The 23269-nt window shown below is 57.6% G+C and overlaps 3 protein-coding genes across 4 annotated transcripts; 2 read left to right on the top strand and 1 right to left on the bottom strand.

Annotated features, from left to right (window-relative positions):
- Positions 1–682: 682 nt before the first annotated feature.
- On the bottom strand, positions 683–2967 carry RHEX (regulator of hemoglobinization and erythroid cell expansion). The gene is made up of 5 exons (XM_031043840.2): positions 2951–2967; positions 2515–2603; positions 1969–2079; positions 1416–1498; positions 683–1162 (listed from the first exon to the last, which is right to left on the bottom strand). The coding sequence occupies exons 1-5, from the start codon at positions 2965–2967 to the stop codon at positions 983–985; spliced, it is 480 nt and encodes a 159-aa protein (XP_030899700.1). The 3' UTR covers positions 683–982.
- A 5613-nt stretch (positions 2968–8580) lies between these two features.
- CTSE (cathepsin E) lies at positions 8581–11308 on the top strand. Its single transcript, XM_034069779.1, is given in 8 exon segments — positions 8581–8613; positions 8615–8699; positions 9407–9528; positions 9531–9814; positions 10297–10419; positions 10504–10645; positions 10737–10835; positions 10976–11308. Coding segments are annotated over 8 exon segments (1053 nt in total). The 3' UTR covers positions 11141–11308.
- Positions 11309–13728: 2420 nt separating this feature from the next.
- On the top strand, positions 13729–17029 carry RAB7B (RAB7B, member RAS oncogene family). 2 transcript variants are annotated; one of them, XM_034069794.1, is made up of 6 exons: positions 13729–13844; positions 14650–14711; positions 15092–15218; positions 15501–15659; positions 15948–16073; positions 16423–17029. In XM_034069794.1, exons 1-6 carry the CDS (start codon positions 13833–13835, stop codon positions 16501–16503), a joined length of 567 nt encoding a protein of 188 aa, XP_033925685.1. In that variant the 5' UTR covers positions 13729–13832; the 3' UTR covers positions 16504–17029. The 2 variants fall into 2 exon arrangements, with proteins under 2 accessions (XP_033925685.1, XP_033925683.1); XM_034069792.1 differs by having other exon boundaries at positions 15444–15659.
- The last annotated feature ends 6240 nt before the right edge of the window (positions 17030–23269 follow it).

Below are 23269 nucleotides of genomic sequence, written 5' to 3'. Positions count from 1 at the left end.
ACAAAGTCATAAACCCAGAGCACCCAAGTCCACAAATCAACACCAAATCGATCATCTCACAACCCTTCATTGAAGCCCATCACTGCTGAGCTGATTGGAAACACACTTGAGGCAGCTCCATCCCTAAGGAAGTGGGGCTGTGCTGGGAGTTTCCTAATGAAGTGTCTCCCTGCTCTGGCTGTGAGCACCACTCAGGTATGGAGATGCTGAATCCTGCATTCCAGGTATCTGGTACAGGGGAAAGCAGGAAAGCAAAAGGTGGGAGACAGAGAACATCACCCTCCCTCACAGCACAAAGGGATTTCACTTGCCTGTGCTCATGGGGAGACCTGGGGCCAAGTCCTGTGCCCCTCCAGTAGCCAGCCCAGGCCCCCCTGCTGCGGGCTGGGATATAAATACCCTGGGAAGCTCCCGTCTGATTGCCGGTTGGGCTGATGACAACAGCTTTCAGCTGGGGGAGGAAGCTCCAGGGCAGGACCCTGCTCCCTCCCTGGCCCCAGCATCCCTCTCAATGGCCACGCAGCCACCCCACTGACAGCTCTGAGGGCGATGGGGGCTTGGGTATCAAGGGAGAAGGGGTACAGGGAAGGGCAGGGAATCAGCAAAGGGAAAAGCTGGTGGATAAACTGTGTTTAAAGGGGTTTTATGACAGCAATCAGCAAAGAAAGCATCGTTCAGAGGAGCTGCCACCCAGTCCGGGGGGATATCTTGAAGACCCCTGGAATACATCCCGTGTGAGGGGTGGGGGTGATGTTTCATTTGCTTTCATGTGATGAGGAAAAAGCCACCACATAGAAGTGAAGAGCAGGCAGGAACATTTCCCTGCGCTGCGCTCAGCATCCTTCAGGAACAGTGATGCCTTTAAGGGCTGTACCAAGCAAACTGCATTGGTTCGAGTGTCACAAGGAATGAAAGCTGCAGGAGCCAGCCCGTGCCAGGCGCCGAGCGAGGGGAATGGAGAGAGCTTTGGGCATCCCGGGTGTCACAGCTTCACCTCTGTGTACTCCATGCACTTGGCGGCCACGGGGCTGGAGCAGGGCCAGAAATCAGCTTTCCTCTTCTTTGGGTCCACGTTGACGTAGTCAGTGGTGGATCCCGGCCCGTGGCCTTTCCCCGGGAACACCAGGGATGTGTAATTGAGGTCTTCTCCTGAGCAAGGGCCCTGCAGAAGCAGACACGAGCCCCACGTCAGGCAGCAGCATCCCCCCGGGGTGGCTTTGCCATTGAAAGGCCACTCCAGAGCTCACTTATGCCCAGGGATCAGCCTGGCTCCTGGGGAGGGGGAATGTTGGATACAGCCTCAATGCCCTTGGTGCAATGAGGTTCAATGCACTTGCCCCCTCTGTGGGTCTGAAGCTGGCACCAGCTCCTCTGCTGTGGTGGTTTATGGCAAAGCCCCCTGCCCGTGGCTGTACCTGTGGGCAGGAGCGGCTGCTGCCCGAGTCCTCCGAGGTCTCTGAGGATGTGTCACTGCTCCCTTGAAAACAGGAAACGTCACGAGCCCCATTGGGGCAAAGGCAGAAAATAACCAGGGAGAGAAAGCACAGGCGCTCGGCAGTGGAGGTGGAAACCCAAAGAGCATCAGTGTGATCCCCCCTTCATCCCTGTGCCCCTTGGAACCAGGCTGCGAAAGCCCAGAGCAGGCAGGAGGGACTGGAATTGTGCTGCTCCAGTCCCTCACTCCCTCTTGTCTCCAAGGGCAGGCGGTGAGGGCCTTACAGTGCACAGCACACACACTGTAACATCCATTTGTATTCATGGAATCATTGAATGGTTTGGGTTGGAAGGGACCTTAAAACTCCTCCAGCTCCAACCCCTTCCACTGGAGCAGCTGCTCCAAGCCCCTGTGTCCAACCTGGCCTTGAGCACTGCCAGGGATGGGGCAGCCACAGCTCCTCTGGGCACCCTGTGCCAGCGTCTCAGCACCCTCGTGTTCCAGGACTAAGCCCCATTGCTGCAGACCCCCCTTACCCTCATAGCCTGGTCTCTGCAGCCCTTCCCCTCCCACTGCAGAGGCTGGAGGCTGCTGGGGCTGCTCCGTGGGGCTGCTGCTCTCCGGTTTGCTGCAGGAGCTGCTGGCTGGAACCAAGAGGGGAGTTAGCATCGAGCTCCAGCCCTGCTGGAAACGGCAGCTTCAGCTGCACCAACGCACTGCAGATGGGTTCTGATGGTGATGTCCCATCCCTTCCCTAACAAGAGCAATAAAACAGGTTTCAAAGAGCTGTAACAGGATGTAACCCCCAGTGTGACACTGCCCGCAGCAGGCTGGCACAGCGCCGCCCTGCTGCCCTCTTCCTGTGCCATGCCCCGGCTCCAGAGGGTCCCTGGGGTGGGGGTCCTGCTCCTGCACACTCACAGCATCACCACTGACTCCCTGAAGCAGGAGCAAGAACCAGACCCAGAGCAAGGACTTGGTTGTGTTGGGGCAGACAACTCCCGGAACTGGAGGATCGTGAGCAGGAATGAGGAACACACCAGGTAAAACAGGGTAAAGTTTACGAGACAATGGATTACCTATCTTCCTGCTGAGCATGATGTAAAGTGCCAGCAAGAGGAGAGCATGCAGGACCAGGGTCACAGCTGAGATGGCCACCGGCACCTTCCTGAACAAGAGGAAAACACTTTGTCTAAGCAAAGGAAACGATTATTTTAAACCTTTTGGGTGTTCTTTGGCTGCCTTTGCTTCAAAGCATGGCTTAGACCAAGGTTTGCCCCTACAGGTTCTGTCTTTGAGGTGATGTGCACAAAACTCTGGGGCTTCAGTTTCACAAATGCCTCGTGCTGCCCACACTTCAGTGTTGGGTGCCCATCTTAGGGAAGGGCGCAGCATCCCACAGCCAAAGCTGCTCCAAGCCCCTGTGGCCTTGAACACTGCAGGGATGGGGCAGCCCCAGCACCCCATTGACCCCTCCATCGCAGCGCTCCCCTCACCTCCCGTTGCTGTACTCACCACTCACAAGTGCTCATCCTCCCGGCGGTGGATGTGACCCCAGCCAAGTGCCTGCAGGCTCAGGGACACAGGCAGATGATGCTACCCCTGATGGCACCCAGCTGAGATGGTCCTGGTGAGCTCCATGCTGCTCCACACCAACCCAAGGCCACTCGGACGTGGGGGTCTGGCCCTGCAGATGGGAGCACAGGCACCCAGGCTGCCCCTGCGCCAGGCTCTGGCTGGAGGAGCCCTCCTCATAGGCAGCCCTTGCACAGCCGCAGGCGGCCGCTGCCGGTGTCATCGAGCTCAATGGTTTCATATGCTGCTGCCTTGATACGTGATTGGAGGCTCTGGGCTCCATCGTGGTGCTGAAGGTGACTACACCTGGAAGTGATTCTTCTCACTGTAACCCTCTCCCACAGTTCTGGGGGTTTAACCCATTAAAATGTTGTCTCTATCATATAAAAAATAACCCCACCATAGAAGAAAGCAACCAAAAGGAGGCCACAGGTTTGGTGTCAGGCTCTTGTACTGGTCAACACCCGGCCAGAAAGGTCAGGAGCGTTGGAGACATCTTGGATTTAATGGTGCTTAAATGGTGCTTAAGCACTCACTTGGTGAGTGCTTAAATCCTGTTGAAGTTCAGGGGCATATGCCTGAAGTGGGCCCCTTGCCTTGGCACTTGCGGACATAATAACAGGGTTATAATAAAGGAATTGAGTATGTTCATTTTGTGAGCAAAAAAGCCCTTTAAGTCTTCCCTCAGTGCCTATAGACTTAGTGTTTCTAAATGGTTTACACAGGGAGGAGTCTTCAGCTAAAGCTTTGATACGATGATTAAAGGAGCTGTAATAACATGGTTCATAGCCTGATAGATGGATTGATAATTAGAGCAAAGGATTATCCATCCTCTGGATCAGATTCCATCATTTCCTCTGCATTTCTAACGGTAACAAATCCAAACCTCCCCAATCTCCTGTGAAATTCCCCTTCCCCAAAGAGCTTGGTAAGTGCCAAGCTAAAAGGCTGCTTCTGGCTGGAATATCCCCCTCCCTTATTGAACTGTCCCCAGACATCCTTCTCAGGCTGTCAGTGTGAACTGGCTCACTGCCTATGGTGGGGCAGGAGATGCTGCTGCCGCAGATAGCAATCTGAGAGATGAGCTGCTCAAAAGGAAATTGCAAAAGAAGACTCAAATCCAGCTATCAGTGGCAGCAGCTTCTTTGCTGAGATGGGCTACGAGGAGATGGAAGCGATGATACGCACAAGCATATTGAAGTGTCTGGTTTGAAGATAACAGCTCGGGAGATGCTGGCAGCACATGCACTTATTTGGTGTATCAGGTAACCCGCTGCGAGCCTCCCTCCCTGCAGCCCCCAGCACATTAACCCCTTCTCAAGCACGATGCCCTATTGCAATCAAAGCTTGGGTCCCGAGGAGTGAACTCAAGACGTCCAAGCTCCATCTAAAGGTAAGCAAAGCCATGGGAATGCCTTGAGTTATTCTAATCCCATTCCAGTCGGGCCTTGCTGCCCCAGGTTAAGGCTGAAGCTCAGGCTCAGTGACACGAGCCTGCAGCCACCCCTCAGATGTGGGCATCAAACCCAGCTCCCATCCTGATGCACAGCCCCTCTGCTCCATGAGGCCCCGCGAGCAGTGGAATCCGTATCCATCAGTGCTTTACCTGGGGGTAAGCTGCTTCCCACACCTTCCTTTCCCTGCAGGGCTGGGCAGCCGGGGCCTGGGGGGCAGCTGGTGTTAGGGATGCTTGGGCAGGGTTTCGGGTGGCCGAGCAGGGCTCCGGTGCTGCAGCCGCGCTCAGTGGTGCCGGATGCGGTCTCACTCTCCCCCCATAGCGATGGCAGGAACGAGCCCACATAAGGTTCCATGACGCTTCAACAGCCTCATTTAAATACATTTGGGTGTTTTTCTGCTGTTCTGCGGCCGCTTTGCTCTGGGGCTGGGATGCTCCATCCCTGTGGGCACTTCTCCCTCTTGCTCCATCTTCCAGCAGCTTGGTGCTAAAGGCAGTTGAGCTCCATAGGAGCAAGGTGGTCCTGAGGGCAGAGAACCATGCAGAAACTGCTCTGGGTGCTTCCATGTAGAAGTCTTCTACAGGGGTGAAACACATTAAGTCATAAGGGACATGATCCCAGAGCCTGGCACCAAATGTCATCCACTGGCATCGACAGAGCCTCCACATGCCCAGTTTTCTGCTTTCTGGGAATGTTTTGTAGTAGGCAGTAGCTTGCAGCATCTCTCTGTAAGGGTGGGATGTGAGCAGCAGACCCAGCATCATGGGTTCACAGCAGATCTGGGGAGCACTGGATCACTGCTTCATTGGAACTGATTCTGTAGCTCTCACACTGCGATGCTGTTTTGGTGCTGGTGATGCCCTGCAGCAGCTTGGCCTCTCCTGCACTCCTTTGCTTGGCAGGAGAGGGCCAAGAAGCAAGGGATCCCCCTTACTGAGGGTTCCTGACCCATGGGGACAGTGCACGCTGGTTCTTAAACACCTCCATCACCACCACTCTGCTGCAGCAATCAGACAACATCCCAGCATCTGAATTAATCCCTCTGCACTTCCCAAGGGCGAGGAGAGAAGCACAACGTACCCCTCATGGTGGGTTCACCCCCAGGAGCTGCATCTTCAGTTGGGGTCCCCCAACGGGTCCCCACCACGGGTCAGTCTCTGCCTCTCATCCGCTGGGCCCATGGGGACTGCATCATCCATCACCTCCATCCCAATCCCTCCTGCTGCACCCACAGCTTCGGTGCCATGGATAACATTGAAGTGAAGCCTGGTTGCAGTTGTTGGAGAGCGAGCGCTGCTGCTGCAGGGTCTTGTGCTTCCAGTGATGGATAAAGAGATGAGGAGGTGGAAGCCTGTGGTGAAAGAGCAGACAGGGCTGCCCCAGAGGCTGCTCAGGCATGAGCTGAGTCACTCGGAGCTGACCGTGGAAGTGGCTGAACTGAAGGAAATGTAAAACAAGAGCAGAGGTAGCACAGCTCGAACCCGAGAGGAGCTCTCCTTCAGTTAAAGCACTGTGCACCCAATGGGGAGAGGCGGGTTCCCACACCCGGTGCATAACTGATTTCATCACCTGTTTCTAGTGCATCCAAGGACAAGGATGTAAATCTGGATGGGTACCATAGAATCATGGAATGGTTTGGGTTGGAAGGGACCTCAAAGCTCCTCCAGCTCCAACCCCTTCCACTGGAGCAGCTGCTCCAAGCCCCTGTGTCCAACCTGGCCTTGAACACTGCCAGGGATGGGGCAGCCACAGCTTCTCTGGGCACCCTGTGCCAGCGCCTCAGCACCCTCACAGGGAACAGCTTCTGCCTAAGAGCTCATCCCAGTCTCCCCTTTGTGCCATCCCTTTAAATACACTTCAGCACTGCTGCTGCCTGGAAGCACCACAGGACTATCCACAGATTTGCCCCTAAGAGTCTGGGGTTCAAAATCACTTTTAAAAGAGCTAAATCCAGGTTAAAATAGATTTGCTTCTTCTAAACTTCTTCTTGCCTCTTTCTTTCATCTCCATAATTTAATGCTGAATCAACTGTCCCCAGTCTGCAGATTATGATGATCCAATTTGGGGTTTTTTTCCACTAAATAAACTATTTTGCTTCAAGTACTCGGCTTGTTTGTCCTGTAGCTCCCACTCACATTTATCTCCGAAGCCCAGCAACCCTTCAGGCTGGATTTGCTTATAGGATTTTTGGCTTATAAACCATGTCTGTGACAATCCACTTGCTGCTTTCAGCTGATCTTGGCACTTGCAATGGCTTTTGTTTTAGGAAGGGTTTGGTTTTCAACCCCTTCTATGAATATGTGATGAGGACAAGAAGGGAGGCTGTCACATCCAACTGCGTCTTGTAAGGGAAGTGGATAACACACTTCCAACACAAACCAGTCTGGGATTCTATGCTGGGATGTGGGCACCTGCATGGCCATGGGCAGGGTAAAGGAAAGGGGGAACACTCCCCAGAAGCATTCCACCAGCTCAGCTAGGCTGAGTGACTGCAAAGGGTGAGGGGCCAGGGCTGGGATGGGGACCCCATCCTGCTCCATCCCTCCCATCCCCATAGGCTGCCCTGCTCCTCCAGCACCAGCCCCTCGCCCACTAAAGCAAACTTGACCCCGCAGCGCCCGCTCTGCCTCGCCTGGGCCGTGGCCATGATTCATTCTGCTGCCAGGGCCGGTGTTGACTCGCAGAGGGTTGTTATCACCGCGCCGAGGCCAGGGTGTGATGTTGGTATAAGAACAACGCCGCGGTGCTGCCGCAGAGCCCGGCGCTGCTGCCAACCCGCTGAGATGAGGCAGCTCCTCCTGCTCGCCCTGCTCTGCCTCTCCCTGGCCACCGGCTTGAAAAGGTAAGGGGGGGTCCCCAGGGTGCTCTCGAAGGGGCTCTGTGATGGATGAGGTCCCCCAGCACAGACACCCGTGCAGGGACCATGCGGCTCTGTGCTGCTCTGCTCCCATCAGTGCAGCAGCTCCGTGACTGTCTCCATCCTGCTGAGCAGACCCATCAGCAGCAGTGGGCTGCAGGATGAGGTCTCTGCAAGCAGACAGGGCAGAAAACACCAGCGTGAATTCTCCTTGGTCCTCGTCTGCTCCCCCAGCCTGAAGGTCCTTCCCCATCAGTGCCATTGAGCTCCTGGCCATGCTATGGCTGTGAGCAGGCCAGCGCTGGGTGTTTGAGCTCTCCTGTCAGCTTTACCCTCAATTTGCTGCCTCCTAAAGCAGATCAAATCCCTGCATCTCACTCTGTAGAAAGCATTGCGGTGGGGGATGCTGGACCCACATCCCGGTGGTGCTGGGACCCTCAGGGTGGGCACAGGGACCGGGGTGGGTGACCAGGACCATTGCTCCTGCAGGGTGACGCTGAGGAGGCAGCGCTCCCTGCGGAAGCTGCTGCGGGACCGTGGGCAGCTCTCCCACTTCTGGAAAGCCCACAGGCTGGACATGGTGCAGTACAGCGAGGACTGCGCTGCCTTCATGGACACCAACGAGCCCCTCATCAACTACCTGGATGTGAGCACCGAGCGCTGCGGGTGCTGAGCCCCAGAAACACATTAGTGCACATGGGGGTTCCCCAGTGCCCAATGGCTTCCCCCCATGTTCCCTTCTGCTCAAAGAGCACGCTGCAGGATTGTCCTGACATGTCCCTGCCTGCGCCTTTGTGCCTTGGAATGTGGTGATGACAAGGGACAAGGAAGCACATTCATGGCAAGAGCTGCCTGTGCACCCCCCGACCCTGCAGGCACACAGCAAGGAGAGAGATCCTCCATAGCTAACACACATCGCATGCATCAGAGAGCACTCCATCACAATGGACCACTTCAGGTCCATCCCATTCACCAGCAGCCGAAGGTCCTGTCCCCAAAGCCCCTGCCACTCTCTGCATCCAGGTGATGAGGGTTCCCTTTGGAGCTCAGCAGGAAGGTGACAGCCCCTGCACCAACCATGCTGCCTTGCTGTCCCTTAAGTGTTTGTCTGGCACCATGTGGCTGTCACAGACCAGGCAGTGCCCTGGTGCCAGCCATGCCCCGCACCCATCAGTCCCCTCCCGACATCCCAGCACAGGCTGCCCTTTGCCTGTGTGCCCATGTCTAACGGTGCTTTGTGCTGCGCTCTGTGCTAGATGGAATACTTTGGGCAGATCTCCATCGGGACCCCCCCCCCAGAACTTCACCGTGGTCTTTGACACCGGCTCCTCCAACCTCTGGGTGCCTTCTGTCTACTGCGTCAGCAGAGCCTGTGGTGAGTAGGGGCTCCCTGACCAGCCTGGCCCCAGGGTGGCCCCAGTGAGGCCATGGGGTCAGCAGCACACAGGGATCCTGGGGGACCTCCCCACCCAGCCCAGCTCTCCAAGGCACACACAGATAACACAGACCTGGGGCTGTTTGCTCAGGCGCAGGCGGCAAATCACAGCAGTGGGACCCAGCACCATCAGCCTGGAGATACGGGACGTGCTCGTTGGGCCATTCTGCTGGGAGAGCCTTTAAACAAACAAGCAAAGATGATAGCACACAATGCAGCTTGTGAGCAAGGGGCCAGAGGCAGGGACAAGGCGGGCACAGAGAGCGCTGGTCAGAGCATCATAGACCCATAGAATGGTTTGGGTTGAAGGGACCGTAAAGCTCATCCAGTTTCAACCCCTGCCACAGGCAGGGACCCCTTCCACTGGAGCAGCTGCTCCAAGTCCCTGTGTCCAACCTGGCCTTGAACACTGCCAGGTTCAGATTTAGCCCAGCTCTGGTCCATCCTCCTGCCATGCGCAATGCCCCCAAATGCTGAACTGTATCTAAGTAAAGCCCTGGTCCAACACTCGCAACTGTGACTCCCTTTACACTCCAGAGGGAGAAAACTGCTCCACATCTGGCCCCTGCACCAGCCATGGGGAGGGCTCCGGCACTGTGGCAGTGCAGACACAGCATTGCTGCTGATGGCTGCTGTCCCTTCCCCAGCCGAGCACGCCAAGTTCCAGCCGTCACAATCCAGCACGTACCAGCTGGTGGGGACACCCTTCTCCATCCAGTACGGCACCGGCAGCTTGACGGGGGTCATCGGATCCGACCAAGTGGTCGTGAGTCACCTTTGGTTCCTCCTGCCCTGCACAGCATCCCTGGGGCTTGCCCATAGCCTCAGCATCAGCACTGCACCTCCTGCCTGCAGGTCGAGGGCCTCATCGTGAGCAACCAGCAGTTTGCAGAGAGCGTCAGCGAGCCGGGAAAAGCCTTTGTGGATGCTGCATTCGATGGGATCCTGGGGCTGGCCTATCCCTCGCTGGCCGTGGGGGGTGTCACCCCCGTCTTCGACAACATGATGGCTCAGAACCTGGTGGAGCTGCCCATGTTCTCCGTCTACCTGAGCACGTACGGACCTGGCTTTGCTCCGGGATGTGGCTGAGACTCAGGCGCTGCTTTGGGGGGACAAAAAGCAAAATGGGTCACTGAGAGAGTGAAGGGATTTCCATCGAGGAGTCATGGGATGGGTTGGGGTGGAAGGGACCTTAAAGCTCATCCAGTTCCACGGGCAGGGACCCCTTCCACTGGAGCAGCTGCTCCAAGCCCCTGTGCCCAACCTGGCCTTGAGCACTGCCAGGGATGGGGCAGCCCCAGCTGCTCTGGACACCCTGTGCCAGCGCCTCAGCACCCTCATAGGGAACAGCTTCTGCCTTTTCTCCAACCTAAATGTGCTCTGGTTTGGTCCCATGCTGAGCATCACAGGCTGCAGGGATAAAGGGAATGACCCAAAGCATTTGTGGGAAGCAAGTGGGTATTGATGCACCTCCTTAGGATGAGGTGTGCAAAGTAAAAGGGAGGAAATTCCTCATTTCTCCTCTTCCTCCTTCCAGGAACCCGGAATCATCCCTGGGAGGGGAGCTGCTCTTTGGTGGCTTCGATCCCTCCCGCTTCACAGGGACCCTCAACTGGGTGCCAGTCACCCAGCAAGGGTACTGGCAGATCCAGCTGGACAAGTGAGCCCAGGGCAGGGCTGGGCTGGGGCACAGGGCACAGAGCAGGATGAGTCCTTCGTGCTCCTTCTCTCTTTCCTCCTGCAGCGTCCAGCTCGGGGGGGCAGTGACGTTCTGCACCAGCGGGTGCCAGGCCATTGTGGACACGGGCACGTCGCTCATCACGGGTCCCACCAAGGATATAAAGGAATTGCAGAGCTTTATTGGTGCCACTCCTGTGGATGGGGAGGTGAGAGCAGTGGTGGGAAGCAGAGGGAGGCAAAGCCCTGGGACCCCCCTGCCCTATGGGGCAGCAGCGCTGAGCTGTGGTGGTTTTGCAGTACGCTGTGGAGTGCAGCAACCTCAGCGTGATGCCGAATGTGACCTTCACCATCAACGGGCTGCCCTACACACTCAGCGCCCAGGCCTACACCCTCATGGTACGGCTGCAGCTCCAGCACCCCCTGTTCCCAGTGTCCTGGGGGGTGACGAGCTCCATGCTCCATGCATGGGACTCACGGTCACCATTCCCACGTGTTTCCGTGCGGATGCATGCCCAGTTTTCCACTTCTCCTTGCAGGAATACAGTGATGGAATGGCCTTCTGCACCAGCGGCTTCCAGGGCATGGACGTCCCCCCTCCCGCAGGGCCCCTCTGGATTTTGGGTGATGTCTTCATCCGCCAGTTTTACTCCGTCTTTGACCGTGGGAACAATCGAGTGGGGCTGGCACCTGCTGTCCCCTAAGGCTGAGCATCCCTGGGGCAGGATGGGAGCGGAGCCTCAGCAGGGCAGGGGCTATCAGTGAGGCTGGAGGTGATGAAGGCACCAGGGGTGCAGCTGGAGAGCACAGCAAAGGTTCCTTGCACACTGGAAACACCTTCAGCATCGCTGTGATCTACTTTGTGGCTTCTCTCGGAGGGGGTTTTAAGCACTTGCCAATAAAAGTACCCATAAACCAAACCCTGCTGTGCTCATGTTGTGATGGGCAGGATTGGAGCAGAAAGGTCAGTCCTTAGCTGGGATTTCCACATGCACAGAAGAGGGCACTTTGCCCAGGTAGAGCAGAAAGGAGAAGGTGATGAGGAGCCTGGAGAGGCCCTGGGGCTGTTTCTGAGCCACAAACCTCCAGGAACAACCAGTGATTTCCAGTGAAATCTGCTCCGATCCTTTGGGGAGCTCACAAAGACAACGTGGGTGCAGGTGCTTGGAGCCAGAGATGGAAAAGCAGCTGCACAGCTCTGCCATAGGGATGGGTTAGGGGATTGTGGGCAGTTTTGAGGGGCTATGGAGAGTATGGAGGCCTGGGTGTCTGGGGAGGGCTGCTGAGACCTGCTGCCAGTGCAAGGGATGCAGAAGCAATCACAGCTCATGAGTGGTGCATCCCGAGGCACACGCAGAAGGCAGCAAGAAAGGGAAGCACAGAGCAGGGTTATTTTTATCTGTGCCTCCAGATCCAACACTGAACCCAGGCCCTGCAGGGTCTGCAGTTGAGGATGAGGTGTTGGGGTCCCCTTCCTGCCTTTGGGGCTGCTGCATCTTCCCCAGAGCAGAGCAGGCTTTAGGGCTGGGTCTGAGAGTGATGGAAATCAAGATCTGGTTGTAAACGCTGTGGTCTGCAACAGGAGGAAATCTCTGCCTTACTCAGGTATCGATTGTGCCACTGACCAGCATATGGCTTCTGAAACCGGTTCCTCTATCGACTTCACCTCAGCTGCGCGCTCCCCAGGCAGCACTGGAAGATAAGGTGCTGGGACTGCTGGACAAAGGTCTCCTCTCCCTCTTGGAGCTTAACTCTTAGCACACCAAGGTGCTGCTGGGCACCAGCCCATCACCACCGCTGTAGGCAACAAAGGAGCATCCAGCTCCCTGAGCATGACAAGGACCACTCAGTGCCTCCAGGCCTGGGCTCGTCCAGGACTGCTCAATGCTGTCAGGGTCCCAGAGTCACCTTGGCAGGTCTGAGGCATCCTCTCCAACCCTACACCCACACATGATAGATGCTCAGGGGATGCTGCTCCAGCAAATACTGAGCATTCCAATAGGAAACAACCCATCTCCTACTGCAGAGGTGCCTGAAAATCCATAGGGAAGTTTAGTCCTTCCAATGCCTTTTGCTTTCTTCCCCTTCCCTCACTGTCACGGCCCTGCAAGCCGCAAGGAACAGCCTCTTCCCTCCTCATCCACATGAGTCTGTCCTCAGGATGTGGCAGTCTCCAGCCTGCATTCATCATCTCCCAGCTGTGGGGCCTTCCTCATAGTCACAGGGCACAAAACCCACGCTCTTGTTCCTCAGAAGTGCTGACTTGGTGAAGCACCAGGGCAGGATTGGAGCTGTGGTTGCAGGAGCTGCTGAGCAGGGTCTTGGCCATCACCTCCTCTCCACCACAGCTCCTGCTGCCTCCATCCGGGTGCCGCTCACACCAGGAGCCATGGCAAGAGCAAGAGCTTTGGGAAAACCCCTTTTCTTGTGAACCCAAGCAGAAGCTGGAGCCTGTGCTGGGCTCCCCGCTGGGTACAGCCCCTCCTGCCCAAAAGCAGAAGTGGCTGCAGGCACCAGCTCTGCAACGCGACTGCAAAGCCCATCCCCAGCAGCGAGGAGGGACACAATCATCTGACCGGCTGAGCAACCTCCATCCTGCAGGGCTTGGAGGGGCACAAGGAGAGGAAGGAGGGCACAGGCAATCAGAGGAGAGGTCGGCCTGGCTGCAAGGGCAGAGGTGAAGCAGCCGATTGGAAACAGGCTGTAAGCAGGGAGTAGGAGAGAGCTGCTCCAGGGAAACATCAGCCTTCACCCACCACCGGTGAGAGCAGCTCAGGAGCTTCTGCTCCTCCCAGCGCCTGCCCTGTGGGGGGAAAAACCAGATACTTCTGGCCAGACAGGTCCTGGAATTACGCGTGGGAAAGAGGAGAAGAAGGATTTGTGCTGCTGAGAGCAGCGAATCTCCCCGAGGTCCCACGGGGAAAAACCCGACAGAACCGAGGGCAGCCGGTGCCAAAGCCCAGTGTGGGGCTGCGGATGCGCCTGCTTCCACCCTGCCCCTGTGCTGCCGGCCAAAGGAGCTGCAGAGCCCACAGCCCCCTCCACGGGACCCTGCTCCTCTGCTGCCCTCCTCTGGGCACCAAACCCCAGCCCCACCTCGCTGCCCCCAGCTCCCAGAGCCTCTTATCCCATCCCAATGGGACCAAAGCCCGGGGGGGCTCCCTCGGGGCCGCTGCCGACGGCTCAGCCCTCAAGCACCCCCGGGCAGGACGATCCCGGCTCCGAGGGGAGCGCCCGCCCGCGGCTCCGGCTGCATCTCGGCCCCTTTGTGCTGATGTCACTGCTCGGGGCCCCGCAGCCGCCTCCCCGGCCGGGAATCCCTTCCCTGGATCCTCCTCCCTCTCCTCTGCCCTCCCCTCGGCAGCGGAGCCCCAGCCCCGGCCGCCCCGCACACGGATGCCCCGGCAGGTAAGCGCAGCGCCCTCCATCCCCGCGGCCTCGGGGCTGGGCACGGGAACGGGGAGCAGCCCCCGCAGGGAAAACCGGGCTGGGAAACTCCATCTTGGGTCTGAGGCTCCGGGAATTCTGGCACAAGGGCTGGAAAGTTTGTGTGTGCCGAGGCACGAGGCGTTGCCTGCGCCGAGGATGGTGCCTGCAGCCGGGATGTGGTGGGAGAGCCCGGACCCCACAGCCCGGGCAGGGGGGATGTGAACAGGCCGGGGCTGGCCAGAGCATGGGGGAAAACGCAGGGATGAGGCTGTCAGCGTTTCCATCCGTGGACAGGGAGCTGGGACCAGGGAACGGCCGGGCACAGAGCACGATGGACACCAGGGATGCGGATGCAGCTTTGGGGGAGCCTTTCGGGGTGCTCCCGGCATCCCTGGGCTGTGCTGGGGGCACTCAGGGGATTCCAGACTCCTTTAATAAAGGTGCTTTTCCACAGCCCCCCCCACACCCCCCCTGGTGTGTGCCGGGTTCGGGGGTGTGATGGCACTTCCGAGGGAGAGGGAGAGGCAGGGAATAGCTGCAGCAGCTCAATGCTGTGCTCTGGTGCAGAGCTTGGCATGTCTGGACGTGCACTGGCACCTCAGGAGCCAGGCCCAGGCTGTAGCACGGGGAGTTTCTGCTCCCAAAACCACTGGGATGTGAGCACGGGATGGTGCTGGATTGTTGTGGACATGGGGATGGTCGGGATGGGAGCAGGGAGAGGCCACAGGGAGTCAGGGGGAGTGACCCCATCCCTGCAGCTCTGTGACTCCCTCCTGCCCCACAGGGTCTGTCCATGGATGCCAGCAAGAAGGTGGATCTGAAGATAATCATCATTGGAGCGCTGGGGTAAGGAGTGGTGCTGGCAATGGGAAGGAAGCGCAGGGGAGCCTGCGGGTGTACAGCCCCTGTCCTTGCTACCACCAGCCCCTTAAGCCTGGCTTTGCAGGGGGCTGTAGTGATAGGACAAGGGGTGATGGGTTCAAACTGGAACAGGGGCAGTTCAGGTTGGAGATAAGGAAGAAACTCTTCCCTGTGAGGGTGCTGAGGTGCTGGCACAGGGTGCCCAGAGAAGCTGTGGCTGCCCCATCCCTGGCAGTGCTCAAGGCCAGGTTGGACACAGGGGCTTGGAGCAGCTGCTCCAGTGGAAGGGGTTGGAGCTGGAGGAGCTTTAAGATCCCTTCCAACACAAACCATTCCATGATTCTCTGTCCCTTCCCTCTCACCAGTGTGGGCAAAACCTCCCTCCTGCACCAGTTCGTGCACAAGACATTCTATGAGGATTACCGCACCACGCTGGGCGCCAGCATCCTCACCAAGGTCCTCGTGGTGGACAACACCTCCCTGAAGCTGCAGGTGAGCAGTGGGGTTGGAGCCCTGTGTCCCCCCGTGTCCCGATGTCCCCAGGTGCTATCAGTGTCATGGGGCACGGGGCTGGATTCACAGAGCCTGATTTTCAGCATCCATGAGCAATCCCACCTGAGTCTGGGGAGCTCAGCACTGCCTGAAGCTGCTCCCCTGAGCTTACCTTGGCACAGGGCTTGTGACGTGTGCCTGTACCTGTGCCCTTCTCTGCCCTAGATCTGGGACACAGGGGGACAGGAGCGATTCCGATCCATGGTGTCGACCTTTTACAAGGGCTCGGATGGCTGCATGCTGGCGTTTGACGTGACGGACAGGGAGTCCTTCGAGTCCCTGGACAACTGGAGAGATGATTTTCTGGAGAAGGTCATCCCAAGGGAGCAAGATTTCCCCATGGTCCTGTTGGGGAACAAAATAGACCTCTGTGATCGGCAGGTATGGGTGGAGGAGAAGGGGGGTGCATGGATTGAGACACCCTAATGCTGGTCCTTGCCCTGCAGAGCCAACCTTCTCCCTATGCTCTCACAAAAACCAGGCTGCCAGGCAAGGAGCTGCTGAGCTCCCACTGCCTTTTGGAGGGAATAAGCAGGGTCCTTCCTTCCACTGCCCTTTGCAGCAGGGATTGTGCCCAGGAATGAAGCATCGCAGCAGGGCCTGGGTGGACATCAGGGTCCCCTCCATCAGCTCAGGGCTGTGAGGTGGCTCCATCCTCCTTTCCTGCAGGTATCCAAGGAGATGGCCTCATCCTGGTGCAAGGAGAAGGACATCCCTTACTTTGAAGTCAGCGCCAAGAACAACATCAATGTCGTGGAGGCTTTCGAGACCCTGGCAAAGCAGGCGCTGGCAACGGTGAGCCCACCCCCTGGTGCAGAGCATCCTCCTTTCACTCCGGGTGGGAGAGCCTCAGGGAAGAGACCCCATCAGTGACCGAGTGCTTAAACTAGATCCTAAGTCAGCTGGAAAAGAGCCAGAATTGCCCTTTCTCCTTGCCCATGTGTGGCACCGCTCAGCGCTCCAGCACTGTCCTCTAGCGGCCTCCTATGGGGACCTCCGTGTCCCCACACCAAGCGAGCTCCTCCAGGCGGCTTTCCCATAGGTTTTGTCTTTAGCAGTGACCCAGACCCACAGCTGTGCTGCCCAAGCCCTCAGCCCGGCTCCCAGCTGGCCCCGTTCACCCTTTCTCTTCTCTTCCTTCCAGTACAAAGGGATCTTTGAGAGTTACTTGACTGACTCCATCAAACTCACGCCCAACGACAAGCCCAAGAAGAGCTGCTGCTGAACCCAGGCAAGCACAGCCCAGGCGGGCTGGACCCCACAATGCCCACGGCCACCCCGGCCTCAGAGGCTGCCCAAGCCAGGACCCCATCAGTGACCACTCAACACATTGGGACCGGCTGCTTGCACATCCCAGGACTTGCTGCTTCCCACCTCTCCAGAACTGCTCTCCCAACATTCCCCTTGATCCGCTGGCACCGAGCGGGTGATCCCCTGCGGTGACGGTGCCAGGGCAATGCTCTGATGCCTTTCCATGGCCCCGCATGTGGAATGGTGGCCCCGCGCCATGCACGGTGCTCACGGTGTGGCCTGCAGGGATAAGCGGGGCTGGTGGCCACGGCGCAGGTCTGAGCCCAGCCAGGTCCCCTCCTGGGCTCAGCCGCTGTGGATGCAACCATTGCGTGCCTCAGTTTGCCCTGCTCCCATGCACGAGCCGTGGGTCACCTCCTGCCGCACTGGTGAGGACCCACACTGAAACCCTTGCCAGGGATCCCTTTTTTTAAGGAAAGGAATTAAATCGTTCATTTTTATTTATAGGTACCCACTTTATCCATGCACACATGCACGTGGATGTGCTCCTGTAGGCCAGGACTCCCTATGGAGCCGTTGGGCAGTGGTGGCCAGGGCCGGCTGTCAGCAGAGGGAGCCCGTTGGGAGCTGAGCTCAGCACCCGCTCCCCCTCTTCCATCCCTCCTTCAGGAAGCTGTGGAGGCAAAGGCCGGGGGTGGTTGTGGCCATTCCCCACATCCCTGGGGCTGGATGGACACAGCATGTCCCTGTGTGCACCCTGCCCTATAGGTCTGTGTGGTGGCAGGGGGCTGGCAGGGGGATGCAGGCAGGGGGAAGCCAGGGGGCACGGGGAGCTGCAGCACTGGGATCACACTGCTGGTCCCCACAGAGGCACACAGAGAGGATTTGACCCTTAATATCAGGATGTGAGGGGCATTAAGTGTTTCCTCCCTGGTGTAGCTGCTGCCCAGAGCCCTCCTAATGCCCATCATCCTGGCTCAGCTCTGGGCTGAGCATCATCCTTTGTGCTCAGCCAGGTTTGGACAGCGGATGTTAAGCACCATCCGTGTCAATAGCAATGTTGTTCCCAATTACACCCTTCCTGTGGCAGCTCTCAGTGCTGGAGACAGATGCAAACTCATCTGTTTCACCCCAGCAAGCAGCAATTTGGACCCCCAGAGCTGAGCAGGACAAATGTACTCAGCAGAGCGGGTGCTCAGACCTTCCTCTCGCTCCACAGCCCTTGTTCAGGCTCTGGGCTTGACCTGAGTGGGATGGAGCCCACAGAGCATCATTCCAGACACAGGAATCCTGCAGCAGGGACTGCAGCCATGGGAGCCAGAAGGATCCCCCCATGGCATCACCGCCCCACAGACCCAGGTAATGTACCCTGTGGGTGTGCTGGAGCTTTCCTTCTCCTCCATCCCTTGGGGTGGGAGCACCAGTGTGGTCCTGGGACAGTGGGGATTGCTCCAGGAAGAGCTGAGGGGGTGGCACTGGGCCAGGCAGGATGCTGGCAGGTGCTAATCTGGTAACATTACCCCAGAGCCGAAACTCAGTGAAGGCCAAGGGGGTTTGGGATTGCCAAGGTCAGCTTGAGACTTTCTCAGGTGAAAACCCAAGGCAGGGACATCTTCCTTGTGTGAGTCAGTGAGTTCCTGAGCAGCCACAGCACTGGGTCACCAGGGCAGGATCCACTCCAGGCTCTCACCCTCCTGCCCCAGGCTGCTGGAGCCAAGATGTCAGGGATGCTCCAGCCACGATGCTGGACTCTGCTCTTCCCCCGTCACAGGGCTCCATTCATTCATCTTGTGTTCATTTCACTCCATTTACATACACACAACATCAGGTAAAACCCCAGCCTCAGGATGCTGATGATGGAAGGAAACCATCAGCACAGACACAGGAGCACTTGGTACCCACAGGGTTAGCACCTGGCACTCACCCGAAATCCTTGCTCTGCAGTTTGCTGCGGTGCTCCCGAGGTTCCACTGCTCCCATTCCACCCTCACCATCTCGAACAAGGCACCATGAGCTCCGTTTTCCCTGTGGAACCCGATGGCTGAGCTCTGGTTCCAGGGAGCCTGGTGGGAGCCTGGGGATGTGCATTGTCGAGGGCCCCTCCGCAGGGCTGGAGATAGCGGCTCCTCTGCAGCTCCCTGCCTGCAAACACGTCCCTGCAGGGCAGGGACGGGCAGCCCCATTCACCCTGCAGCACCGAGCGCAGGGTGGGATGGAATCCTCCTATGGGACCTGTGATCGTTTTATAACCAAGACACTGGAAAGTGGCTGCAGAAGCTGGGAAGTAGCTTAAAGGTTGAAAGGAGACTTTGACAAAGAGGGGTTTGATGCTCCAAGGGCTGCTCTGGAGCCAGGCTGGGAGAGCTGGGCTGGGGCAGCCTGGGCAAGAGAAGGCTCCTGAAGGGGAGACCTGAGAGCAGCTCCAGTGCCTAAAGGGGCTGCAGGAAAGCTGGAGAGGGGCTTGGGACAAGGGCCTGTAGGGACAGGCCAAGGGGAATGGCTTGAACCTGCCCGAGGGGAGACTGAGCTGAGCTCTCAGGCAGAAGCTGTTCCCTGTGAACATGAAAAACAAGATCATGGCATCAAGCAAAGCCCTCCAGGGCCATGGGGCAGCAGGGATGCAACCGCATCTGGAGGATGCCAGCAAGAGGCTCTGCAGGGTACAAGTGCTGTGCCTGGATGCTCCTGGTCCCTATTGTGTGCCAGTTTGCTGTTGTGGCTGCGCATGGAGCAGCATCCACGCACACCAGCCCCTCTTTACATGAGCACCGCTGATGCTCTTCATTATGTGACTGGCTCTCCTCTGTCTCCTCAATCAAGGTTGCTTTATTCCACCTCAACAGTGACTGCACTGCAGGTGACACCGATGGGCTTTGTGTGACTTTCCCATGCCAGGGACACACAATTAGACCTGCCTTAAGCACAGTCAAGAGGGAGCAGACGCTGTCCCTCACCCTCTGCCTCGTCCTCCACCTGTCCATGGCAAATATTGATGCTTCTCCTTCAAACCCATCCCATGGGTGCTGCTGTTGCCATGTCCCCGCTGCAGTCAGTGTCCACATGCGGGGCCATGGGAGGCCGCAGGGCTGTGAGCAGCACGTAGGGAGGATTAGGGGCTGTGGCCAGGGCCCTGTCAGCCCAGCACATGCTGAGGTCAGCAGGGAGCTGAGCCTCAGGACATGGGGCTCCTTGGGGTCGATGGGCATTAAGCAAAGCCCTGCAGAGCTGCTGAGTGCTGTGGGGAGGGTCCTGAGCACAGGCGCTGGAACTGGATGGGCTTTAAGGTCCCTTCCAACCCAAAGCACTCTGAGTGATGGCTCCATGAGATGCCCAATGCACCTGTCAGGCAGCCTGTCATCCCGAGCTGGCTCCTGGCCTCTTGCCACCAGCACCCAGCAAACCCCTGCCTAACCCCCTCTGAAACAGGCAAAGCAGCTCTTTCATCTGGAATCTGGCTCCTGATCTCTGACCAGGGGCGACAGGAGCTCCACTGAAGCCATCCTGCCTTTAAAGCGTCTCCTGCAGACCCTGACCTCCGAGCCATGAATAATGAGACATTTTATTTCAGTGACTTATCTCCCATCACCCAGGTTTGAGCATTTGGGCCTTAATGAGTGGCCTAAGGCCACATAGCAGGCGAGGGAGCTAACACGATGCTCCAATGGGACCACATTCGCTTCTCACCCACTGCCCCCCTGCTCCCATGGCTCTGCACCACCTTGCACGAGCACTGGCGTCAAGGAGGGGGAAGCTGTTGCCGAACTCCTCTTCCCTCCTCCAAGTAATTCCTACATTTTCAGGCTGAAAATTCCTCTCTTTTTTTCAAACTGAAAAACCTCCTTTACTGGAATCCAATTGTCCCAGTGAAAAAGCCTGATTTTGCCTGGCTCTCCTCATGCAGAGTGGGCAGAAAGCCTGGAGGGGGGGAAGCAATGAGTGTGGGGGGAGGCAGAGCCTGGATTCCAGGCACACACGGAGCCCTTGGGCTGGGGTGATCCCACTGCAATCCCTGCGTGTTTGACTGCTCCCAGCCCCTGGGAGCTGCTGAGCACAGTGCACATTGCTGAGCCCTTGAGTGCTCCCGGCTGCAGGCACCCACCTCGCAGCCCCGGCACAAACAAGGCAAGGCCCTTGTCCCGGAGGCAGAGCTGGGATGTGGGAGCTCAGCACCATGTGTGCCCTGTGTGTGCCCCACTGTGGGCAGCATCTTCTGAGGGTGATGTTTGCTCTGCAGGCTCCAAAGGGAGATCAGAGCCAGCGGGGCTGGCTCCAACCAACAGAACCCGCTCTGCTCCTCAAGCAAGGGTGTCCGACACGGCAAAGCCTTCCCTTCAGGGATGCACTCTCACACTGTGCTCACAATGTGGTCCAGGGCTCTCCCCTGAGGTCTCCCTCTCAAGACAAGGGCCAGCACCAACAAGAGAGCGCTCATTCCATAGACCCATCCGGATGAGAACCCTTCCCTTGCCTTTGGAAACACTTCCACAGGGCCAAAGCAGGCTGTAAAGGCCATAAGCAGATGAGACAGCAGCTCCCTCCCTCAGACAGCCAGGAAGCTGCAGTGCCTCTCCCCAGCTCTGAGTTCACACCATTAAATAAACCTCATAAACATCAACATGGGGCTGAACCACAGGGGCCGCTCTGAAGCTCCCAGCACCTTTCTGCATCCCAGCCTTGACTCTGGTGCTGTCGGTAACCCCACTGTGTCCCTGCAGGGCACCGTGTTCCTCATTGCTCCCCTGATAAAGCTGCTGAGCCCGGCGCCAGCTCAGGCCTGCAGCAAAGGGAAGTGTTAGAAGCTGGCGGCTCCTTTCAAGTGGGACCTGGGTCTCCATCGCCTGGCACCGCTCCCCTGGAAACAGCCATGACCAGCCCAGCAGAAGGATCTTATGCTTCTAAGCAGCAGCTCTTCCCCATGAGGGTGCTGAGGCAGTGGCACAGGGTGCCCAGGGCATCCTGCAGCCCTGCTCCTGCAGCGGCCACCTCCTTCCTGTGGGAATTTGGACCCCAAATCTCTTCTTTCCCTTGTGGCTGAGGCACAGCCCTGACCTTGAAAGCTCCGAAGGGATGGACACACAGGGAAGCAGCAAATCCAGCCCAGAGCTCAGCTCCTGCCCATGCCCACGGCTGCATGAGCCCTGTTTCCTTGGATAAACCCAAAGCAAGCAGCAGCTCCGGCTGCAGGTCCGAGTGAGGGGGAAGAGAAAGGAGGAGGAAGGGAGAGAGGAAGGCTCCGTGCAGGTCCCACCACCATCAGAACCCCTCTGCCCCGGGGCGTGCGCTGCCTTCCCCCTCTGCCTCTAACCTCAGGCTTCCAAAGCAGCTTTCTCATCATTTCCAGCAGTAAATTACCAGAGTTATTGCCCTCATTAAGTGCATTTTATCTGCTAATATTAATCATCTGCAAATAAACGCACACATTCCAGCACTCGGTATGTGCTTATCGGAGCACAGATAAACAGCTCCGCAGTCCCTGCACCCAGGGCTCCGTGCTTGACTCCGAGGAGTCCCTTTGGTGTCCTCCCATCTCCCAGAACTTCCCAGCTTTCTGGGCAGCCCCAGTGCTCCCCAGGCACCATCCATGCCCTGCCGATGGCCGCGTCCCAGCAGAGTGCTTTGGGCCACACGTTTGGCTGGAGCAGAAGGAGGTGGAATTGGGGTTGTATTTATAGCTACAAGTGGAGTTTGACCAGGATTGCACCTCCCATTGCAAGACACTCCAAAGGACCATTGGTGCTGTGCGGAGCTGACTGTCTGCAGAGGGCAAGACCTTGCATCTCCTCAATCACACCCTCTGGGACTTTGGAATAGCAGCTCCTGCAATGGGAGCCTGTCCCCACGCAGCAGGAGGGATAGTAAGGTGTGAAAGGCACAGAGCAGCTTGTGCAAGCAATGCTGCAGCCCAAGCACCACTGGGTCCCTTGGGCCGTGTTGGTTTTGTACCCGGGTGTAACTGCATTTACTGCGTGTCAGCCGGGGAGCAGCGATGTCCCCTTTTGCCCTTTCTCCATCCTTTGTGGTTAGGATGGAAGCAGGGCTCTGTGGTCCTATTCCAAGCCCAGACACTGATCTCAAACTGGTCATTCACCCTCTGTGCCCCAGCCACTTGTCCAGCTCCACAGCTCTGCCCACATTGGAATGTCAGTTTGGGAAAGAGAGGGGGAGAAAAAGATTCCATTGATGGAGCTCTGCTAGGAAAAGTGCCAGCTCAAAGGTGGGCAATGAAGTCCCTTTAGCATTAGCTGCTGGTCCAGGTGGTTTAGTGATGCCAGCATCACCTCTGCAGCAGAGATGCTCTTTCCTCTGTTCCTGCGGTGCTTTGTGAGCAGGACCCCTGTGGCTGGGACCTTTGGGTGCTGGTGCTCCCAGGATTTACCCCGTTACAGGGACCATGCGGGCTGGCCCTGCCATGTCACGCGCTTCCGTCTCAAAGGGCTTTGTGCATATCAGGCTGCCCTTAAAAATCACACTTGATAGGGGTTATTAATGATATTTACAGGATAACTGCTTGGCAATGATTACCTCTGCGAGAGCGCAATGAATCAGCCCCCTTTCCTCTGCCACCCTCCGGCAGGGTGTTCCGTTGGCATGCTCCGGCACAGCGATTGATTGCTGGAACATGAGGTTTCTTGGCAATAAATGCTGATGCCTTCTACATGCACAAGGTACCAGAGATCAATTCCTTCCACAGCAAGTAACTCCCCACAGATTCCTTCTAGCGGCCTGGTGCTTTGGTGACA

The sequence above is a fragment of the Melopsittacus undulatus genome, chromosome 16 (genome assembly GCF_012275295.1).
Source record: "Melopsittacus undulatus isolate bMelUnd1 chromosome 16, bMelUnd1.mat.Z, whole genome shotgun sequence".
NCBI classification, from domain to species: domain Eukaryota; kingdom Metazoa; phylum Chordata; class Aves; order Psittaciformes; family Psittaculidae; genus Melopsittacus; species Melopsittacus undulatus.
This window is presented reverse-complemented; position numbering and strand designations above follow the sequence as displayed.